This window comes from Carettochelys insculpta, chromosome 16, assembly GCF_033958435.1.
Source record: "Carettochelys insculpta isolate YL-2023 chromosome 16, ASM3395843v1, whole genome shotgun sequence".
NCBI classification, from domain to species: domain Eukaryota; kingdom Metazoa; phylum Chordata; order Testudines; family Carettochelyidae; genus Carettochelys; species Carettochelys insculpta.
The window spans coordinates 5,858,889-5,876,084 of NC_134152.1; the positions used below are offsets into that span (position 1 = coordinate 5,858,889).

General features: G+C 58.2%; 1 protein-coding gene across 2 annotated transcripts; it reads left to right on the forward strand.

Annotated features, from left to right (window-relative positions):
• The first annotated feature begins 810 nt into the window (after positions 1–810).
• Positions 811–12,805, forward strand: SMIM22 (small integral membrane protein 22). Of its 2 annotated transcripts, none has more exons than XM_075010761.1 (4): positions 811–892; positions 6,501–6,672; positions 9,644–9,723; positions 10,476–12,805. In XM_075010761.1, exons 2-4 carry the CDS (start codon positions 6,537–6,539, stop codon positions 10,521–10,523), a joined length of 264 nt encoding a protein of 87 aa, XP_074866862.1. In that variant the 5' UTR covers positions 811–892; positions 6,501–6,536; the 3' UTR covers positions 10,524–12,805. The 2 variants fall into 2 exon arrangements, with proteins under 2 accessions (XP_074866862.1, XP_074866863.1); XM_075010762.1 differs by lacking the exon at positions 811–892 and adding an exon at positions 5,578–5,649.
• Positions 12,806–17,196: the final 4,391 nt, after the last annotated feature.

Consider the following 17,196-nt stretch of genomic DNA (forward strand, 5'->3'; position numbering starts at 1 on the left):
CCTCCAGGTGCTGTTATTGGCGTTTCTCAGGGCTCTCTCTGTCCCCCCCCACCACTGGGGTCTTGGGGCCTACAACACGCTGGGCTAGCTGCTTTGCAGGTCAGAAACAGAAACGACGGGTGCTGGGAGTGAGAATGGAGCTTTCCAGGAGCCAGCCTGGAAGTGGGAGCCCCCATCCTGTAGCTTCCTTAATCCGGGCCCATAACGTCCTGCTTCTGCGACGCTGATTTAGCCAGGGAACAAGCTCTGGAAATCCCCCTTGCCCCGGCTTTGCCTGAAGCAACTGACTGGAGCGCTGTGTCCTCAGATGGAAGCAGTCATAAGCATTAGGTCGGACTCTAGGATAGGGACTTCAGTGCAGCTGAACTAGTGCACTCCAGAACAAATGGGAGGCTAAACAGCCGGCTCTGTTCCAGTCTTGGTGTTTTCACACAACCTTCTAAGTCTTCGATCCAGGGTGGAATAAATTTTGTTACATGCACCCAGGCATATGGGGATGTGCACCACCCAGAGAAACACAGGCTGCTGCAGGTGCTGTGCTATCAGCTGGGTGGCACTGAAATCTCTCCTGAGCAGCTGGCTGCCCAGGCACCCAGCTTACAGGGGATGCTGTCCCTGGGCCCCTGCTCCCAGCTCCCTGGTGTAAGAAATGACCACAGCAGGTGCGTGCTGCCAGGCTGAAGCAAACCCAGCAGCTGGTGCACCCGCCTGGCTGCAGCAAGCACTCCCTTCCCCACAGGGGGAGGAGGTTGGGGGAGTGTCTGCCACGCCTTGGACTCAGGTGGATGCCAATAAACATCCCTGTGCAGCTGGCACTAGGAGGAACCAGGAAGTGCAGGCCAGGGAAGCAGCTTGCTGCCGAGAGGAGACCAGCGCCTTGGGAGGGCCCCAGGTAAACTGTTGGCTCTGGAAGTGCCCCCATGGAGGGAGGGGGATGTGGCCCGGTTGCGGGGGAGAATCCTCCTGCTCAGCCAGGGCTGTGGTTCAGGGTCTGGCTCAGGGGCGGGTTAGGGGAACTGAAGTCCCTGCTCACTCAAGCCAGCTCTGGGGGCAAGGGCCGGGCCAGGCTGGCAAGGGGCCGCGGTGTCGCGCCCAAGGACAAGAGCACAGCTGGTCTGAGGGTGGCCACCGGGGGACCTGGGAGGCTGATGGCAAATCCCGACGCTGCACAGACAAGGAAACAATGGAGCCTCTCCCACACGGTCCCGTAACTGCCCCGGCTGGGGGCTGCAGCAGCCAGGGCCTCGGCACGGTGGGATTACAGCCACCAGAGCTGCGCAGCACTCAGTGCCTGGGGGTCAGGATCCCCTCGTCGCCCCAAGGAGGTTCGGCTGAGGCGCTGGGCGTGCGCCTCGACTCGGGAGCCCCACGCCTGGGCACTGCTGAAAAGGTGCCAGCTGGTCTAGCTGGACCCACTCAGATCCCCCCGCCCCTGTCTCAGGGCTCTGGGACCCCCTCCGTTTCCAGCAGCTAGGCCGCGGCTGTGGCAGCTGGCTGGCCGACGGCCGGCACCCTGCGTGGCTGGCTGGTCAGGGAGCTGGTGCGCTTGTGGTAGGCAGGTCTCCCCAAGCAGGGGACGTCTCCTCCGACAGGAGGAGCAGGGCAGGTGCCGGTGGGGAGAGAGGCAGACTGGAGCCGAGACCCTGCTGGGAGAACTCCGCAGGAGGTCATGTCCCTTCTGCACTGCCAATGATGCTGGCTGGGGCCAAAGGAGGACGCAGCAATACTTCAGTGAGAGCAGCAGGCGCCCGGTCCCAGCCTCAAAGCTGCTAGGACGGGCTGGCCAGGCACCTGTGTGCCGGAGACCCAGCTACCCCTTGGCCTCCTAATCTGAGTACTGCCATGTCCACCCTGCTGCACCCAGGGAGATGGTTCCGGGGGCACCACCCCAAACTGTGAAGGGTCCCCCGCTCTGCTGTGCTCAGCTGCGAGCTGCTGTTCCCTCTCTGCCTTCAGGCAGTCACGGTTTTAAGGAGCTTTGCAAAGAAAAAGGGAAGGAGACCGAATTACTTGGACCTGAAAAACAAGATTTTCCATAGGAACAGAGAGGAAGCCGTGCTAGTCCATACAATATCACAGCAAAAAGCAGTCAAGTAGCACTTTAACGACTGGGTCCCAAAGGCCGGGCCTGCTAACTCCCCCAGGCGCACCAAGGTATTAGCAGACAGAGAAAGGGAAAGGTCAGCTCCTCTGTGCTGAAATGCAGCCTCCTCTGGAGAGGAGCGCTGCTTCCCTCCCCCCACACAACAGGGCCCCAAGGGGAAGCAAGCGCTACGCAGCAGGATCGAAACACAATCTGCTTGTACTTTGAGCCTCCCAGGAGCTAGCCTGTCCCCGAAGCAGTTTCACTTGGCACAGGCTTATATATTTGTCACCAGCACGTAGGAGCTCCGGCTTTCGGCAGCTGCGTGTGATCCAGAGCGCACTTTGCGCTGCCTTGGTTTCCAGTGCTGTTGAGCGCTCATTGGCGTCTGACAGGGAGCAGGAAATGGTTTCACACCCGGGGCAGCGTGAGGATTCAGCTTCCAGTTCTAGATGCATAAAAGATATCCCAGCCCTGCTGATGCAATGCCTCAGTTTCACCTGCAGCCAGGGGTGAGCTTTTGGTCACCGTGTATGGCGTTGACGCTGGAGCCTAATGGTGACACTTTACTTGTTAGCATTTGCTAATTTCATTGGTGCTTGATAGCAGCTGGAAATGGGGATGCACAGGTCGAGGAGCCGGTGGGGTTGAAATTGGATGTTACAGCTGGAAGAGAAGTGGGTGTGGAGAGCCCATGGCCCGCGGCTCTCAGCAGCTGTGGGAAATCAGCCATTCCTGCTGGCTGGGAGGAATGACCACGGCAGGGTGCTCTGTGTGAACTGAGAGCATTGAGCCAGACTGCAGGGGGACTAGACACTCAAGCTCTTTCCCCTGTCACGGATGTTCTGCTACCTTAAGGCATTACCCTGGAACGGGAGAGCTGCCACCTTCCTCAGCCACATCCGGCACTCGACCCGCATGGCTTTAACACAGCGTCTCACTGGGGCCATTCCTGGCGGCTGTGTGTATACACTTAGCTACGGACACGCCTGCCTCGCTCTGAGCATCTGGGGGCCCAGGTTATGGGGAATGGGTGGGAGGGAGGCTGCAGGGAGCGGGTGGGAGTGGGGCTGTGGATGGGAGGGGCACAGGAACTGTCTGGATGTGTGTGGGGTTCGCCTACCTTTGCAGGACCCCTGGATGCATATGGCTCTGCACCCCCACACCTGCTCCCAGGCATCGCCTTCCACTCTCTGATTGGCCAGAATTCCAGCCAATCAGTGTCCTGGTAGGAAGCCTCCCAGGCTGGTTGCCCAGGCTACTGCTGGACCAGGAGCCGAGCCCGGCGCTGCATCCTGCCCCCACCCCAGCCCCAGTGGAGCCTGCGCTCTGGATTCGGATCTTGGCTTGCCTGATCCCGGGCTCCAAAGCCTCCACCCCGCCGTGGCTGGATTCTACGGAGGGAGCCCCGAGCCTCAGGATTCAGACCCAGCCAGGGGTTCCCCGCCCCGGTTTAACCACTAGACCTGCACTGCTCACTCTCCAGCCTTCTCCCCCAGCTAGCCCTAGTTTCCAGAGGGCACCGAAGCCTTTTAAGCTCTGTCATCTGGACACACACACCCCCCCGCCCCCCGGCTAGCTCCAGGCCGCTCCCTGCTAATTCCGAGGTGCCGCTGCAATGGACGAGCCGGAATCGGGGTGAACACGGCTTATTCCCCCCCGGCCCACCGCAGGCCAGTCACCGAGGCTGCCCAGATTCGCCAGGGACGGTTGGCTCTTCGGTGGGGGTTTTCCTCGCACGTCCTGCCTCACCCTTGTGAGAACGCAGCTCTGGTGCCCGGGGTTCCCTTGAGACTTGCTGGGTGTATCCCCTGAAATCCGTGACTTGGCCTGCCTGGCTTTGGCGGAGCAGAGAAGGCTTCTGTCTCACCCTCCCACACGCTAATAGCAACACAGGTACTGCAGGGGATCGGCCCCGTGCTGCGCCATCGACCGTGTTAGGGTGGCCGTGTCGCTCTGCGCTGAACACGGGACACCTGGTAATAACATCACTCCTATGCAAGCGAGTTCAGTGGCAATCCCTCAGCTTTCAGCAGTGGAAATGTTACAGCAGATTGCCTGGGCCCCCATTAAAAGGCAATGCTGCAGAGCTGGACTCTCCCTTGCCCTCTCACCTGGAGGGTTTGCACAGGGAGATGTGATACACACACAGCATCCTCTCACCTCTCTCTCATGGCGATGGGGGTGACCAACCGACCTGACCCCCCTGCCCTGTGCTCTGCACACTCCATGCCTGGCAGGGCCCCTGGGCCAGACGCACCTCTCCTGGTGCCTGGGCCCACGTCTTCGCAAGGCAACGCGTGGATGGGGGCCGGGATGCAGAATCACTGGCCTCTCTCCCCAGGTTTCCATGAGGGCCCGCTGTGTGGGAGGGAAGGCAGCAGGGACAGGCTCCCAGAAGCAGGGGCGTGGAAGAAGGGGCCAGGGCTGACTTGGCTCATGTCTTTGAAGGGGTCACCCCCCCCACCCCGGCCTCCCACTCCCCTGTGGCTAGAAGCAGCTTCCCCCTTCCAGCCACCAACATAACCCAGCCACCCCCTCTGCTCTGGTTACAGCACAGGCAAGAACGGGCGAAGGATGCACTGAACGCCTGCGCCCAGGGAACCTGGCTGCAGGGGCTTCACATCCTGCCACAGAAGTGGCTCAGCAGGGGACGGTGCCTAGTGGGCAGGGCAGCCCCACACTCCCTGGGGCAGGGGCAGCAAGTGAAGGGGGCGCTAAGAGCCCCTGCCTGGGGACCTGCAGGGTTGGCTGCAAACAGGCTGGAAATAGCTTCTTCCCCACCACGGAGGAACAGAGAAGCTTCTCCAGGCCAGCACTGAGCACACGCAGGGCTTGGCTCCTCCTGGCCAGTGCCCTGGGACAGGGTCTTTGAGCTTCCCCTAGGCGCCAGCCCAGCTGGGGCAGTGCGGGGAGGAAGGAGCCGCCAGCCAGGCTGCTGGGAGTGGAATGATCTGACCAGGGACTGGTTCACTGCACAGGGCGGGGGGGCAAGCACTGCCAGGCTGGAGGGGTGTGAATGGGCCCAGCAGGGAGAGGACAGTGGCTGGAAAGGGCTGATGGTTGGGCAGCAGAGATGACCCATAACCAGCCACGACAACAAGCAGCCAGTGCTGGGTAGGAACGGGCCAGGGTGGGGTGGGGCTGCTGGCCAGGAGGGGGCACACAGCAGGGACTGCTCTGATGGATCAGCAGGGCTGGCTGCTGGCGAGCAGGGTTCCAGCCAGCAGCAGATCCCACCCGTACAGCTAGGAGGGGAGCGACAGAAAATACAGGCCAACGGGCCTGGTTTTTAAAACAAGGAGGGCGTAAATACGGGACTGTCCCTTTAAAAACGGGATCGCCCTAAACAGTAATTTAGCTGAGCACCTGTGGTGGCTCCCAGGGCGCAGGACAGCCAGTGTTCTGCTTCAGAGAGGGAAACACAAATGGCTGCGTATTTGCTTTTCATGCTGCAAGCTGCCGGGGTCTCACCCGCCCTTTGCTCCCAGGCTGCTGCAAACATTATAGCAGAGCGTGTGGGAGGGAGTCCCGCTACCCTACTTAGCCTGTGAGCAGTCGAAAGGGTGAGCACGCTCGGGGGAGGCTCCAGCTGGGCTGGGCTGGGCTGGGCTGAGCTTTCCTGAGGCCCTGCAAAGTCGGAGGGGTTTGGTTGCTTTAGCAGAGCTGCTCCTGCAGCTTTCACTGGCTGCCGGGAGCGTTGTGCTGCGCTTTCGGCCCTGGCTGGCTGGAGGGAGCTGGCGAGCATTGGATGAATAGCACTGAGGTGTTTCTCCAGGCTGTTTGGTGCAAGTTCTTATCACAGATCTACTTTTGTAGCACTTGGGTGTCATGCGGTGCAATGGGGAAACTGAGGCACAAAGCCACGTGACTCGGGCGAGGTCACGCAGTGAGTGCACAGTGGAGCTGGGACTCCCCTGCGTCCTCCTGGTGTTTTAACCCACGGAGGAGACAGGCATTGTTAAACTACAAGAGCGTCCTCCGGGTGCGAGGGGAGTTCACACCAGCCTGCTGCTCGGCGAGGTTTCGGTGCAGCTTCCTTGCAAGGCCTCGGACCTGCCCCAGCTCCAGCTGCAATCTGTGACTTAGAGACCCTTTGTGGACACCTGCCGTCATGTACACTATGAGCCCTGGTTTGCCCCCCGCAGACAGGGTGAGACCCTCCTCTCCCCAGACAGCCTGCAATGGGGGAGGTCTGGCTCCTTCCTTCCGCGGAGTCATCAGATCAGTGGCATCTGGGGCGGGGAGGCAAACACGGCCGTCTTGTACACAGACCCCCCTCTCAAAGAGACCCAGCAGCCGACGGGTTAAACCCTAGCACAGGCAGAGCTAGGGCCAAGGCAAGCGTGGCTCTGGGGAGGCCTTTCAGTGAGGGATAAGTGGTCACCCCAGCATCCCTCTTCTCACTTGCTTATAGATCAGACCAGAGGGGAGACCCTGACAGACACCGAAAATGGGATCCGAAGGCCAGAACTTGGGCGAGGAGATAAGCGACCAGATCAGCGACGCCCTGAGCAGACTAGCAACCAAACAGATGTTCCAGTCGGACTGGGACATCGCTGCCTTCGCCATCTTCTTCATCTTCATCGGTAAGTGGGGGGCTAAGCAGCGGGCCTGGGATCATGAGCCCACGGCCAGCGGCTGCTCTGGGCCCGGCCGGGGCAATCGATACACTTGTGGGTGTGCTACAAACCCAGGGCTTTTCAAACCTCGCCCGGCTGCAGATGAGCAGCTGGAGCTGCCGCTGGAGGGGCCGCCAGCAAATTCCAAGTCTTTGGTGCAAAGACGTCCTGTCTACGCCCACAGCTCCTGGCGCACCTGAGCTCGGAGCTGCAGGTGCTATCACCAGACGAACAGAAGGAACCGTGAGCTGGTACCAGCTGACCAGGCCACAGAGCCCTGCCTCTGAGCTAGAGTAAGATCAGCATGTTGATTGGGAGACTTTGCATGGTGGAGAAGCACCAGGCCCGCACCGAAACCGCCCCACTGGGTCATCGCCCTCCTGATCGAAAATCTGCATTTCATTTCGAGTCTGCATTTGTCTCCCGTTAGCTCTCAGCCAGTGGCTCCTCCTCTGCCTGTCAGGTTAAAAAGCTGCTGTCTGCCGTGTCTGGAGAGCCGGGTGCTCCTTTCAAACACGGCCAGGGCTGGGGAGTAGACAGACGGGAGCCAGATTTTAAACCACTGACCTAACGTTACTGCTGTATGCCCCGGTGAGGGTTTGGCACAGGCCCTGCGTTGGGCCAGACTGCAGCGGAGCTGAGTCTGTGACACACAGCTAGCAGCTGCAACTCAAGGGGCAGCGGCCCCTCAGACGCGACGTGCTGCCGGCCAGCCAACAACCTACGATCCAGGCAAGTCCCTCTGCGCAGCGCCACTCAGGTGCCCAGAACAGGCGCCCGTCCCAGCACCAGGCTGTAGTTTAGCCTCGGCTGTTATGGGTCCCACACAGCACAGAGCGTAAACACACTGCTCTATGGCAAATACGGGACACCGGCCTCCTGGGATAGGGGGCTGCGTCTCACATCAGGGCACCTCGGCGACGGGGCTGCTGCAGCCTCCCGATGGGGGGGAGCAGAGGATGGGGGTTCCACAACCTCCTTGCAGCAGGCAGGGGGGCCTGCAGCAGGGGCTGCTGTGCCAGGGAACGGGGCGGCTGCCCTGCAAAGGGGCTTCCATGTAGGAGCAGCTGGCTCCCCAGGGCACGGGATGCTGGGGAACAAAGCTTCCTCCCCTTGGAGGGCTCCCTGGCGGTGGGGGCTGCAACCCCTAGATGTGGGGTGCCAGGGAGTGAGGCACTCGCCCTTGGCAGAGCTCGCCTGCAGTGGGGTGCTGGGAAATGGGGCAACTGGCCCACAGAGGAGCTCCCCTGCAGCAGGGCAGCTGCCCCAAGGCGCAGGGTATCAGGGCAGCTGCCGCATGGAGTTGCTCGCTGGCAGTGGCGGCTGTCGCTCTGCGACACCAGGGTTCCTGAAAAATGCAGGACAATTTGCCTGTTTTCTGAAAAAAGTCAGGAGGCCTGTGAGACAGCTGAAATAAGGGACCGTCCCGGGAAAAACAGGGTGGAGGGTCACCCACAGCAATGCGGACAACTCCATACCCTCTGCTGCCACCCGCCTTGCTCCCACGTTAGAGGGCGAGAGAGGGGAGAAGCGGCAGGAGAGACAGCAGTAGAGAGGTGCCAGCTGACCCCTGGCCAGTCACTGCTCCCAGCATGTAGTTTTCCCTTTCTAGTGTAGACAGAAGCTCCCCCGCTGTCCCTGCAGCCGCAGAGCCATGGGGTGAAGCCATCTCAGGGCTGGCTTATGACAGGATTCTTGACAAAACTGCAAGGCCGGGGTGTACGGCCAGGGAAACCCTGGTAGGGATTTGTCCTGCTGCTGGCTGTCACTGTAGTGGCTCTCGCAGAGGCTGAGGCTGCAGGGCAGAGCTCACAGAGCGACAGTGCTGGAATCAAGAATGCAACAAATCTCCATACATCACTGCCTTCCACTCCGTTTCCCTCTGAGCAGTAAGGCTTGGACATAGGGCACAGGAACAGCTTCCCTCAAAGGCCATGACAGCTCTCAGCCGCAGAGTGGGGAACCCAGCACAGGCCGGGGGCTCACACCTGCAGGCGGCCAACTGAAGAGCATGGAACCCAGGCAAACGCACTCGAGACTTGGGGTCCCCATCAACAAAAGCTTAAAATCGGCAACAGGTTGACACCCACCTGAGGGAGAGATGGGAGGCAGCTGGTGTCCAGCCTGTCCAGGCAGCGAGCTGCATCCAGCCAGGACCAGATCAGATCATGGCTTGCAGAGGGCTCCCCAAGGCCTGCTAGGGGAGGAACGGGCAGGAATTAGTGCCTGGGGGTCTGGTATCACAGAACTTGATTGTATCAGCAGTGGAATTTCTAGTTTAAGTCAGATTAATGAAACAGGTGTAACTGGCGAGGTGGAAACTCTTAATTTTGGGTAGTTTGGGTTAGTTTGCCTGAGTTCGGAACTGGCTTCAGGGAAAGGAAAAGAGGCCACCTCTGGAACCCCAGTACGAGTCCAAGGAGGAGGTTAACTCGACAGGTGTAGCTCCGTGTTGGCCAGGCTGTACTTGGCCCTCTGAGACGCGGGAGTCGTGTCTGGCCCACTCTGCCAATGGCTGTTTGCAGTAAGTGATGGGGAACTGAGCAGAGAGCGGGACTTGAGGCACTCTGGAGATGAGCACTGCCTTTGTTAGCAGGCCAGAGTTGTCCCCCGCTCCTCTCGCTAGCTGTGCACGGCAGCTGGAACCATGCACAGGGCTCCCCGTTCTGGCGGCTCAGCAGCGCTAGGGAGCGTGCAAGGCTCAGCGAGGTGCCCACGTGAGGAGGAGGCGTCTGTGCTCCTGCTGAGGACGGCACCAGTCAGGAGGGACGCTGGCAGTAGGTATGGACATTTGATGTGACCAGAGGCTTACAGAAGGACTGTGAGGCGCAGGTTCAGCTGACTCTCGAGTCAGTGCCTTCGCTGCTGGTGCTCTGGCGGTTGTGCTAGCAACAGGGAAGGGACTGTACATTGATGCGATTGTTGGATTCTCCCCCAGGGACCGTGCTCTTGCTGGTTCTCCTCGTTCTGGTCCGTTGCTGCTGCTGCTGCTGCTGCGACTGTGAGCAATCACACAAGGTAAGATTTGAAAAAGTCTGGAGCTAAGGCTGATCCCTGACCTGCCATTCCGGCGCTGCAGTCACGTGGCCCGCTGTCCTACTGCTTATGGGGCTACGTTCCCTGGAAGCACTGGGCATTTGATTAGTGTCCCCCCCAGCAAAACCTGGGCGGGGGGTTCCTCCACAGTTAAAGCACGGCTCAGTCTCGAGCCAGGCCTCAGTCGTGCTGCGACCTCGGGGTGGCCGGGTGTCCCACCTGTTGCACTAGGTGGTTGACTTTGGCTGTGGAGGGGCTATGGGGCAGCCCGGGGAGAAACCCTGTCTAACCGCAGCGTGCTGGCCAGGCTCCTGCAGCTTCCTCTGGAGGGTGGGGTGGGAATTCCTTTCAGCATTCTGCGCTTTTCACAGTGCAGTCTGGACAGGAGGCTTATGCAGAAGGGGTTGATCTGGGACCCCAGATCCATGCCCAGGCAAGTCACTTGCTCTCTGCACACCCCAGTTCCCCAGCTGCAAGGTAGGGGCACTTGCCTACCTCCCAGGGGAGCTGTATGCAGTAAGGACTAGGAGATGTGCAGATGTGATACAGTGATGGGGACGATACACGCCTGAGCAGATATCACCTCCCATCACATGGTTCTCAGACAAGAAATTCCCCCCAGGAGGATCACAGTTTGTAGGGCCAAGCAAGCAAAACTGGGCCTGGGGTAGCTAGAAGGTCGTCGTGTTCTTTTCTTTCACTTTCTCTTTTCTCTCTTTTCAAAACACAATCAGGCCTCCCGAAAGAAAGTGGGCATTGACAACAAAGCCATGGAGCCGTAGCCCTGCCTCCTTCCTTGGACACAAAAATTCTGGTGCCAATAGGAAAAAAGACTCTTCTTTGCTTGCTTCTTTCTGCTGCCCAGCAATCAACTGCAGATTGGATGCTTTGAGTTAATCTTGAGTGCAGGCCTCCCCAGCTTAGTGAGGTCCCAGCCTGGCTCCAGGACTTGTCCCTCCTTCTCTCTGCACAAAGGCTGATGATTAAAAGGATCTCCCAGGACACTGAATAAATAAGCAGTGTCAGTGATCCCACATGGTGCCGTTAGACCCACTGCTTCTCAGACTGCAGCAGATGGTGCTCATGAGCCCAGGCTCAGCCGAGGAAGGCAGCTTCCCTGTGTACATTCCAGGGATTTTACCCCTTCCGAGGTCATTACCGGCATGAAGGACCTCAACTCCATAGGCCACTGGGCCAGGCCTGAAAGGGAGCTCCTGGGTCGGTAGCTGCTGGGACAACAGTGCCCCCAGGAACTCTTCCAGGTCCCTGAAAACACCCCTGGTTTGTCCCTGGCCGGCACTCATCATCTGGCACTCTCACTCTGGAAAGGAACATGCCCCAGGCCAGAACTGGGCATTAGATAAGCTTGGCTCCTGAGAGCTCATCCCTGCCAAGGCCTTGGCAGCACTTTCCTGTAGAGCCCCCTAATCATACGGCCACCTGGTAGCAGGCAAGGAGTTGAACTGCTACCTGCACGGTCCCTGATAGCCAACAGACCTGTCCCTATTAGCAGCTGCACTTGTGTACAGGAGAACAGGCTCCGGGGGGAGAAAGCAGCCATGCGCTCTGACATGCTGCGTCAATATGGGTCCTGCAGGAAGGAGGACAGCAAGTGTAATGGGCCCGTGTGGGCCTGAGGCTTGGACAGCCCTGCTCACCCTACCTGAGGCCAATGTGCAGCCAGGGGTAATTGGCTCTAGCTTAGGAGGCTCAGAAAAAGCCAGAAGAGCCATTTCTTTCCTGCTGAGCTGGTTTTCCATAGAACCGGCTGGTGGCATCCCGCCCCACCCTAAGGAACCAGCAAGCACGACCCGTTTGCCACTGACCCCTGTCCAGCTGAGGTGGTGTGTACACAGCAAAGTTATTGCGAAATACCCACGTGAGCATCTACACAACGCAACTGCTATTTCGGAATTGCTGAACCTCAGCATACGAGGAACAGCACCTGTTCTGGACGAGCTATTTCGAAACCGGCTCTGTTCCCTGGTCACACAGCCCCTATTCTGAAAAAGGCCATAGCGCGGCCAATGGCTGTGCGTGTGGGGATGCTCTATTTCGAAATAGACAAGAAGAGCAACTCGCTCCATGGCCTGGAAACCACACCCATGAGGTGGCCTGAACCCCTCAGCTCCCTTCAGGGCACAGCTTCTGCCACCCTGGCCCCCTCCCCAGCTCTTGGGCGTATCCCTCAGGTAGCCGCTGCACTAAGCTTCGACCGCAGCCTGCCTGGCACGGGGAAGGGAAGCCAGAGCCACAGAGACAGCCTTGCTCTGGGCAGGAGAGCTGCTTCACGCTCCTTCATGAGGCCATCCCAAGGAGCAGGGGTTGGAGAGGACGGGGGCCTTCCAAGGAACCTGTGGTGTTAGTCAGTCAGTGCTCATTCACCCTCGGTACAGTCTGTCTCCCCACCCTGGCCTGTAACACCCTGCAGAGCCTTCCTCTGTATGGTCTGGGCTCTGCAGGGTGGTGGTACTGCACGCTGCCTGGAGAGCGGGTCTAATGTCAGCTTTCCCCAGTCCCCTCTGGCCCTGCTTTAGCTGCGGTGAGCGACACACACCCGAGAAAGGCCTCTTCCCTCTTCGGGCGCAGGCTGCTCGCTGACTTCAGCAGCAGTGGGAGCAGACCCCCTTTCTGCCCGGCTGGAGCCCGCTACCCCGAGCTGGAGCTTGCTCTCGCAGTTACCGACACAGGGAGCCGGGCCCTCCGAGCTGGCAGCAGTGCGGGCGGGAAAGCCAGGCCGCCCTGGAGTTGGAGCACTTCTTAAGGTTGGCAGCTCTACTCCCTAGCTCGGCAGTGGTGCATTATAACCCTGCGCTTTGTGCGCTGATTAGAGCGCCACCTCCTTCTGGCTGGTCAGCTGCTCAGTGCTTGCGCCTCTCCTCTCCTGCACCGATGGGGCTGAAGGGAGAGGTCGAGGGTCAATTTAATCAAGATGCCAACCAGTGTCCTTCAGGGTTTCCCCCTGATTGGAACCAGCCTAGCTGTGCGTCCATGAAACTTTCTAATTTCATTTCTGAATCCAGGAAGAGAAACTCGTGATTAGAAATAAAAAGCACATGATGGAGATCTGCTGGCCTGGCTTTTCTGTACATTAAACCCCTTGGATACCGTCCGTGAGTGTGTACAGAGCTTAGGCCCTAGGGTCATCATTTGGCTGGCAGGCTGGCCCTGGTCTGTGGGTGATGCTGGACTAATTGCTGAGCCTGAGATACACACAAGAGCGCATCAGACAGGTCACCGTGTTAGTCTGGAGCTTTGAGAACAACACGAAGTCTTGCAGCACCTTACAGACTAACAGCTATGCAGTGGTTCCCAAATTTTTCGGCATCACGCCCCCCTTTTGATTTTTGAGAAACTCTCCCACCTCCCGCCCACCTCTTCTTTACCATCATCCAATCCCCCTTTAACAAAAAATTCCATTCAATCCAAGCCCCGCACTGCCGGGGCCAGCCAGCCAGCCAGCCAGCCACCCACCTCAGTCGTCGACCAGCGGCCCGAGCCCCACGCTTCCAGGCTCCAGCCACCTGCCTGCCAGCCTGAGCCACCCAAGTCTCATGAACCCCACAAGGCTGCCGCCCGAGCCCCTCACCTCCCCCTCCCAAAGCCAGGCACCACCAGCCTCCCACTCTCACTTCATCCGCCTTCCCCAAGCCAGGCACCCCCCCGCCCCCCACCATCTAACCTCATCCTCCTCTCCCCCACAACCCACACTCACTCACCTTTGCAGGAGGCAGCTAGCTCCCCGTGGGCCTTTGCCAGCTGCCTGCTTTTTATAGCGGCTGCGCCCAGTCACCCATGTAAAATGGCAGGGGCTGAGAGCCAGAAGCAAAGGCTGGCTGTTTCTTGGAGGGCAGGGGGATGCCCCCCGGTTTGGGAAACCGTGCAATAGAGGTATTGAAAGATCACCAAGCAGAGATGGGTTTGGTCTACGAACAACTGAGGGCCCTTCTACTAGCCCAACTGCAGCAATCTAGCACCAGCTACAATGCCACTACAGCGCGCTTTGCATAAGCAGCGTCTTCCTGGTTATGGCTGCCCCAGCTCATTTTGAAAGACAGGGGCCTGGCTGCTAGTGCCGAGCACCCCCAGAGACTGCAGCCTTCCCACGTTCCATGCAACAAGGGCCCAGCTGCCAGGACTGTCGCACGACAGCTACCTAGGAGCAGTGAATCGGAACTGCAGCCCACTGTGGTTCTGAGATTTCTACCCCACCCCGCACGGACAATGAAGAACGGGAGGTGCCCTGCTACCAGAAAGGAGGATCCTGCTGGAGCGGGGCGCTGATAGAAGATGCGACATACACAAGCTCCTGCAGGGTTTGGCACTCTGCTAGGAGCAAAGGCACGGCAGAGAGCAAGTTACATTTAGCACCAATCACTGGGTTCTTTAAGCACATGCTCTGCCTGAAACTGAAAAGCAAGACAGGCTGGAGCACTAGCCCTTCAGCCAGTCAGAACCTCTCTTCTCCTTGCACTCGGGGCAGCAAAGGAGGTGCTGCTTTCTTACTGCTCAGCCCAGATCCGGCTGCCGGAAAAGTTTCGGTGTTTCCTCCTCCTGAGGATGTGATCCCTAGAATGCGATTCCCAAGTCAGCAGCTGGGGGCAGGCACACAGCCCAGAAATTGCATTTAACAGGCCCTACCCAATGCTTTTATCTGCAGTGCCAGCTAAAGAACTTGGAGACCGGGTCTGCTTGTCCACACCGGGAGCAGCTAGTGAGACCTTGACTTCAGCAAAGCTTTTGATACGGTCTCCCACAACATTCTTGTCCATAAGTTAAGGAAATATGGACTGGATCCTTGGACTATAAGATGGATAGAAAGCTGGCTTGATGGTCAGGCCCAACGGGTAGTGGTCACTGGCTCAATATCTGGATGGCGGTAAGTTTCAAGCCAAGGACCACAAGGCTCGGTTCTGGGGCCAGTGTTATTCAACATCTTTATTAATGACCTGGATGAGGGACTGGATTGCACCCTCAACAAGTTTATGGGTGACGCAAAACTAGAGGGAGAGGTAGATACGTTGGAGGGTATGGAGAGAATCCAGAGTGACATGGACAAATTGGAGGACTGGGAAAAAAGAAATCTGATGAGGTTCAACAAGGAGAAGTGTAGAGTCCTGCACCTGGGCGGAAGAATCCCAAGCATTGTTATAGGCTGGGGACCAACTGGCTCAGCAGCAGTACGATGCAAAAGGACCTAGGGGTTATGGTGGATGAAAGGCTGGATATGAGTAAACAGTGTGCCCTCGTAGCCAAGGAAGTTAACGGCATACTAGGGTGCCTTAGGAGGAGCATTTTGAGCAGATCTAGAGAAGTGATTATTCCCCTCTATTCAGCACTGGTGAAGCCACATCTGGAATATTGTGTCCAGTTTTGAGCCCCCCAGTATAAAAAGGAGGTGGATTTGCTGGACCAGGTTCAGCGAAGGGCAACAAAAATGATCAAGGGGCTGGAGCACATGACCTATGAGGAGAGGCTGAGAGATTTGGGCTTGTTTAGTTCACAGAAGAGGAGACGTATGGGTGATTTAATAGCAGCCTTCAGCTTCCTGAAGGGGAGCTCTAAAGAGGAGGGTGAGAAACTGTCCTCAGTGGTGTCAGATGGCAGCACAAGGAGCAATGGTCTAAAGGTGAAGGCGGCGAAGTGTAGGTTAGATATTAGGAAAAACTACTTCACCGGGAGGGTTGTGAAGCACTGGAGTGCGGTGCCTAGAGAGGTGGTGGATTCTCCATCCCTCGAGGTTTTTGAGTCCCAGCGTGACAAGGTCCTGGCTGGGATGACTTAGTGGGAGTTGATCCTGCTTGAAGCAGGGGGCTGGACTAGAAGACCTCTTGAGGTCTCTTCCAGCCCCAGCATTCTGTGACCCTCAAACCAGACAACTCTGGAAAAGGCTCATAGTTAGACAGTGCTATGGATCAAGCCACGCTACAGCCCATCCCTAGACGAGGCAGGTTACTGCTTTCTGTAAACCTGCCGCCACACACAGCTGGGCAGCAGGGAACATCAGGACGGCTACTTCACTCGCCCTGCATTTGCAGAACCGAAGCAGGCTATGTGCACCCACAGCCTCTGGTTGTACGTTATCTGCAAATGCTGCTTGACAAGCTGGCAGCCAATAGCTGGGCTTCACAGTGCTTGGCAACCATTCCTCAACTATACACCTAAGTTCGACTGTAAAGGGTAGTCGCCCGCCCACCCAGAGTTAAAGATCAGACCTTCCAAATATGGAGAGGAGAGGAAACACCCTTCACTAGCCACATCTTTTACTCTCACTGGCGATGTGGGAGAACTGACCCGTGCGCACAGTCTATTCTCAGCAGAGAGAGCAGGCTGGTAACAGACACAGGGAGCAGGGCACTGGGAAACACTATCCAGACTCAAGGGCACTGCTGGACACACCAGTCACTGGTGGGATCCTGTAATGCATCTGTTATCGTACCACGACTGCTCTGGCTGCAGGCTGCTCAGCAAGCCTGTGGTGAGCTGCTCCTCACCACACCCAGTCTGAAACAGGGCTGGCTCTAGCTTTCCTCACCCACTTACGGACCACGGTACTTATTTACCCCCTGCCCTGCCCACCGTATTCCTCAGCACTCGAGCAGCCCACATGCATTAGAAGTGGAGGAAGCACAGAGGTAGCCTTTGCGTCCTCAGACAAGGAAGCTGGGGCAGTTATGGAGCTGGTGCCACTCCTGACCCTGCTTCGGAGCTGGGGGAGCCTCACAACAGGATGGCATACGAAGCCCCTGCACCCCATTGTGGTATCTGCAGAGCTCCCAGTTTCTCCCTCTCAGGAAGAGAAGACCCTGCTTGCCAGCTGCAGTTGCCCCAAGATAAGTCAGTGCTAAGAGTCCCCACCCTCTATGGTCATATCAGGGATTTCAGGCTGGCATCCAACTCCAGAGAGTCTTTTAACACGCGCAGGCGTGAGGCTGCAGGGCAAAGGAAGCTTGGGGGCTACAAGCCATTCTTGGCCAAGGAGAGGGTAGAAACCCCACATCCTTGCTCTGAGTGAAGGCTGGACTTCGGAGGATCCCTCAGTGAATGCACGAGGAAGGGGACTGCCGCCTTACCTTAGCGCATGGAAAGGGGCCATCCCCCTCACCGCCAGCAAAACCTGCCCAGCACCACCCCGTTGCCCAGGTCCAAGGTGGGTTGTAGGTTAGAGCACCTGGCTGGAAAGAAGTTGAGTGACTGTGCACCACAGCCCTCGACTTACAACTAGGCATGCCCAGCCTCTTGCCCTGGTCTAGCATTACCCTCCTCATCCCAACCCACCAGCACCTGCTCCGGTCTGCCCCCCATCTCCCTTCATCCTGCACTGCACCCACCATCCCTGCTCTGCTCCGCCCAGGCCTCCCATTACTGTGCAGTCATCTGCTCTTCCCAGCTGAGTGGTTAGTAAGTCACTTGTGCCACGACGAATTCTCAGTGCATCCCAGCACTGCACAATGC